Genomic DNA, 5,373 nt, shown 5'->3' on the forward strand with positions numbered 1-5,373 from the left:
AGGCAGGGCTGGCCCCCCAGAATGGGATCCAGGCGGGGAGAGAGATGTATATAGCTCGGGCTCCTTGAAAATACAGACACATGACAACGTGGACATGCAACTTGTTCCAAACTGTACGTAGGTGAGCAAATGTTTCATTTCAAACCCTGTTATTTGCCCTATAAACATGGCCCTTATGGGGATTCCACTGGAAGTGTCCCCTGAGAGGAGAATGCTCTGCCTAGGCCTCTCAGTTGGGACTCTAGCCTGGCTGTCTCCACGGGGCTTCCCCAGCTGGTGAGGTGGGGTGTTGTAAGTTCCTGATAGGAGGTGAAGTGACCTTATTCTCATTTCTTGCCTACTATTCCCTTTCTGTATGTGCATATTCCTTTCCTCTTCTCTTTCTATTAGTTCTTCTATAATAATAATAAAGTTTTCTTTCCTTTTTGAAGTTGAAACAGGGCTGTGGTGAATCTGTGCAGCATGGGAGATGAGGGCTACTGATGTAAATGTTCATCACACTTAATAATACCTTGGCAGCAATATCTAAACTGGCATTGACCACCCCACTAGGTGCCCGAGCCTACTTCCGTTGACACGTAAAATTAACCATCATCTAGAGCAAATTCAGGAGCGGAGTGATGGGAGAATTGACCCTTTGTGAGGGTGAGGTGTGGATCCCCAGGCAGGTTCTACTTGATACAGGCTCTGTCTGGGTTTAGGAAGTGGCTCATGTCATGAAGAGATGCAGCAGCCAAGGGGACCTATGGAACAGCCAGGGTGTTACCTGACAGAGGAAGACTCAGGCATCTGCTCCACTCAGAAAAGATGGAGAAAGTGTTGTGGTTGGACTTGCAGTGGGCCCTAAGCCTCCACAGTCTCTGCACTCCTCACTAGGACCGCATGTTCGGCATCTTAAGGGAATCCCACCCCTGCCCTCTTCCTCTTTCTGCTTAAGAAGGGACAGCAGGATCAGGAACAGGTGCAGGGAAGTGTATATCATACCCAAGCCACACTGTGCTGACTTCTCAAACCACTGGAGGGAACTGAATATTCTTGAAGGCACCTAGATTTCATTCATTGGTTAATTCAACACAAAACAGAAATATTGAGCTGAAAAGATAGAATAACTGAAAATCAGGATTTGGAATTCCTCTAAGTCCAATGAGAGTCCCACATGTCTCCCGAGTGAGGAAATTCTGGGCCTGTCTTCCATCTCTCATCTCTCTGGCCCTTGCCCAGCCCCGGGACCTGAGTTCAAGTGTTTGCCGCATCCTTACCCATCTGCAGGAGAAAAATGGCTTTGAGGTTTTCCAGTCAGAGGTTTTATAAAAAGTTGGGCCCAAAGTTCTCCACTTTCTTTTTGTGCCTTGCAATTCTTTTGCCCCCCTCCCTGACCTCCCCTTACTTGTTTCCTGGCATATTTTGTTATTTTGCCAGGGTTATTGAAATGAAGAGCCAATTTCATCTTTTCTGGTAACTGGACCCATTTAAGGACATTGTTAAATTGAAAATGGAAGCTCTTCATTCGATCTTGTAGCAGTTTGTCATTTTAGAACTTCTAAGTTGTTCTCAGAGCTTCTGAGTTGACATTTGTGTGTTCCTGTCATACAACTCTATTTTGGATTTATTTTTGGCTCCTTACACTTCCACTGGGTATTTTCACAACCCACTGCTTATGAGATATGCTTCTGTTCTCCCTGACTGCTTTGCATAAGCCTCTCCAGGCCCTGACCAGCAGCTCAGGCTGTATAAAAGGGGCCTTTGCTACATGAGCTGAGCTGCGTCGGGCAGGCAGGGGGCAGCAAGATGGCGACACAGAGGCAGGTGCTCCTATCCTTGTTGCTGTGGGTCTCAGGTGAGAAGCTGATAAGTGCCATTGTCCTTCCGGAGTAGTGTAATTTAAACAACTTTTTACGATATATACTGAGAAACACTGATATTTCCAAAATAGACCCAATGATGTACTTCCATGTGGTACCATTAGGAAGCCCTTTGCAATGACATATTTCAGCGTGACTGGGATAAAGTGTGTCTGTATCACCGTTTTTCTGATTGCAGGTGCCTGTGGGGACATCACGATGACTCAGTCTCCAGGCTCCCTGGCTGCGTCTCCAGGTCAGCGGGTCACCATGAACTGCAGAGCCAGTCAGAGTGTTAGCAACGACATAGCCTGGTACCAGCAGAAACCTGGGCAGTCTCCCAGGCTCCTCATCTATGGTGCATCGAACAGGGCCACGGGCATCCCAGACCGGTTCAGCGGCAGTGGGTCTGGGACAGACTTCACCCTCAGCATCAGCAACCTCCAGGTGGAAGATGTGGGAAACTATTACTGCCAGCAGTATGATAGCTATCTGCCCACAGTGCTTCAGCCTTGAACACAAACCTGCTCCCCGGGCTGTGGGCCAGGGAGGCTTTGCTGTACCAGCTGCTTCCTCCACTGAACATGTGCATTCCACTATCTGCCTCAGAAGTCACTTCTACTGACTTACTCCTTCCAGGGCTTGTAAGGCACAACAGAAAATGAAGAGAGCTGACTTTTCCTGCACCCTCCAACCTTTTTAAAAGGTTTTATTTATTCATTTGCCAGAGAGAGGGAGAGCACAAGCTGGGGGAGCAGGAGGCAGAGGGAGAAGCAGGCTCCCTTCTGAGCAGGGAGCCCAATGGAGGCTCCATCCCAGGATGCTGGGATCATGACCTGAGCTGAAGGCAGCCATTTAATGGACTGAGCCACACAAGCATCCCTCCTGCATCCCCTTTTGTGGGAGGTTAATGAAGACAAATGCTGTGAAGATGTCTTAGGGATGCTTTTGGGAGTTTTTGTGCCCCAGGAAGCTGCGTGTTTCCCAGGGTCCCATGGCAGGAGTGAGCCAGGAAGGTCTGGCTTTAGCCCTTGACAAAGAGCTGTGAATGTTACACCCTGTGGGTCAGTTCTCCCTTCCTGCTCCTCTCGGACTCTGGGACATTTCTCTTTTATTTCCTCATTCTCTTTTCTTCACCCTCCTTCACCCTCCCAGTCTGAACCTTCCCAGGATAAAGCCTTTGAGCTCTCCTATTCAGAAACGCCACGTGGAAGGTAGTGTCCCTCTCACTTTTTCCTTCCATGGGCCCTGTTTCCCAGCCTTCCTGGGCAGTGTCCTGCACATTCATTTCTGCTCTGTCTTCTTTCCTACCTCCCTTCTCTCTTCTCCATTTCTCCCAGGAGTACTCATTCTCACAAAGAGAATTCTCTCATTATTTTTTATTAAGATTTTATCTATCTATTTATTTCTGGGGAGGAGTGGCCCAGGGAGATGGCGAGACTCTTAGGCAGACACCCTGTTGAGTGGGGAACCTGACACCCAATCCATCTCACATGCCTGAGATCATGATCTGAGCCGAAACCAAGAGTCGGACACTCAACAGACTGAGCCACCCAGGTGCTTTGATTCCCTCACTCTTCAACCCTGTCATTTTAGGAACAGGGGATACTGTGCCTCAGCACTTTTTTTCACCACTTGTCACCTATTTCTTTAAAGTCATCCCTTGGGCATTCAGGTCTAATCTTGTAACTGAAGGAAATCACGGCTCTAAGTGTGCCATAACTTGAGTCGCTTGGAAAACATTTCATGAGCATGTCCAATTCTGTGTGAAAATAGAGAAATTCTGAGCATCTTAGTATTATTTCCTCACCTCCTTCTGAAATACATGGGTTGATGCAGTTTAGCTTCGGGAAAGACTGAAGCAAACCTCATTTTATTTATTCTTTCATGTGTTTTCTCCCTTGGTCTTTTCTTAGAGTGCTAGCCAAGCAATCTTGACTCTTACTCTTGAAAATGCCGGCCCTCCTAATGAATCCTGCTGGTGAATGATTCAGAAAGTTAAACCAGTGGAAATGAATAAAATCAGGAAAAAACCAAATAGGTCAATATAAGATAATATCATAAATCTTAAGATGAGTTTCAAAACTATTAATTACACATGTTAAATTAAGAATCACAGTATCTATGCTGTGTGTCAAATATACTAAGGAAATCAGAATCACATTACCCATTACCATATGTGAAACCTCAATGTGTGGAAATTTGGCTGAAAATTATTCATCCACCATGTTTATTTGCTGTGTATCAGTTTTGAAACTATTTTTTGTACAATGTTTTCCTACGAATGCTTGAACTTCAAAAATATTACTACTTCCTACAAAACTTAACGTGAAAACGTTAAAAGTCTCCTTTTGTGTTTGGTTGTTCATCTCAGAATTTCATACCATGGAATACCTAAAAAATGCAAAAACCTTCTACAGCTTCTTTCTTGACACAGAAGGCTTTGAAATTTTCCTCTTTTACCTGTAGACTGAAGAAAGACTGTTCCTAATTCCTAAGAGGAGTCATTATCTCGTGTGTATGTAGGAAATTTGTTGTACTCTGGACAATAAAAGTGACTTCATCAACGTTGGTCACTGCACACCACACAAAAATCATCAGCATCTATAAGGGATGTAAGGAGAACCTCCATGAGGTCCAGGTGGGGAACAGGACTCTAGGAGTCTCTAATCTTGACCAACATCACCTCAAGGAGCAAGGACTTACACAGGTGGGTTTCATTGCACTTTTGTCTCTTTGCCAGGGGACGTCCCTCTGGAAAGTATAAAACTGGAAGCTAGTGTGTCATTTGTGTCCCTTGGAATGATTTTCTTGCTACTTTGTTTATGTGAGTCCATTATTCTGCGGTCAGGGTGTGTGGGTGGGGAGTATGATGCTATTATACATTCTGTAGCATTTGATCTATACATTTTCTCAAGCCAAACAGCACAAACATAAAATGCTTTGGTGAAGTTGAGAGACAACAGTCCTGTATCCCACCTGAGTCCAAATTGAAGTTCTCTCTGCCACCCAGCAGAGGGAGTGCCCCCAACAGGAGGTCTCTTGGGTAGATTCTTGGGACCTGTGACTGAAATGGGTCCCCTTTTCTAAATAACTGCAAGCACTCACCCACTAGAGGATGGACGCACAGAACATAGTTTTGGCTCCAGGCAGCTTGCATATATATGTGATTGTGTTGATCTTCTGACTTTATAAGTTATTTCTGAACCATGTGAAGCAGGTTATTTATGAGATTCAAAGATCTAGATATTTCAAAGCCCCGATCTCCATATATGTAATCTGAATTCCTTCCCAATATTGTCATTTCTCTTCTTTGTTCTTTTGGAAGAAGTAAATAACTAAATGACTTTTGTAGGACTGAGATTCATGTGAGTCCTTTGAAGAAATGGGAGCAATGTCTTATGTCGTGTGTGAAGGTTATTCTTGTATCGATGCTAATCCTTGGTCAGGGCCCCCAGTCCCCACACTCTAATCAGGGAAAGTGAGACAGAAGTTCCCTTTCACCACATGCCACCTCATAATCCCTCTATTT

At 45.1% G+C, this 5,373-nt stretch overlaps 1 gene segment (V, D, J or C); it reads left to right on the forward strand.

The window, feature by feature from the left end:
• The first annotated feature begins 1,772 nt into the window (after positions 1-1,772).
• On the forward strand, positions 1,773-2,374 carry LOC111147944. The segment is given in 2 exon segments: positions 1,773-1,837; positions 2,041-2,374. Coding segments are annotated over 2 exon segments (366 nt in total).
• The last annotated feature ends 2,999 nt before the right edge of the window (positions 2,375-5,373 follow it).

Source organism: Enhydra lutris, unplaced genomic scaffold (assembly GCF_002288905.1).
Source record: "Enhydra lutris kenyoni isolate GAN:26980312 unplaced genomic scaffold, ASM228890v2 scaffoldscaffold18, whole genome shotgun sequence".
In the NCBI taxonomy this organism is placed as follows: domain Eukaryota; kingdom Metazoa; phylum Chordata; class Mammalia; order Carnivora; family Mustelidae; genus Enhydra; species Enhydra lutris.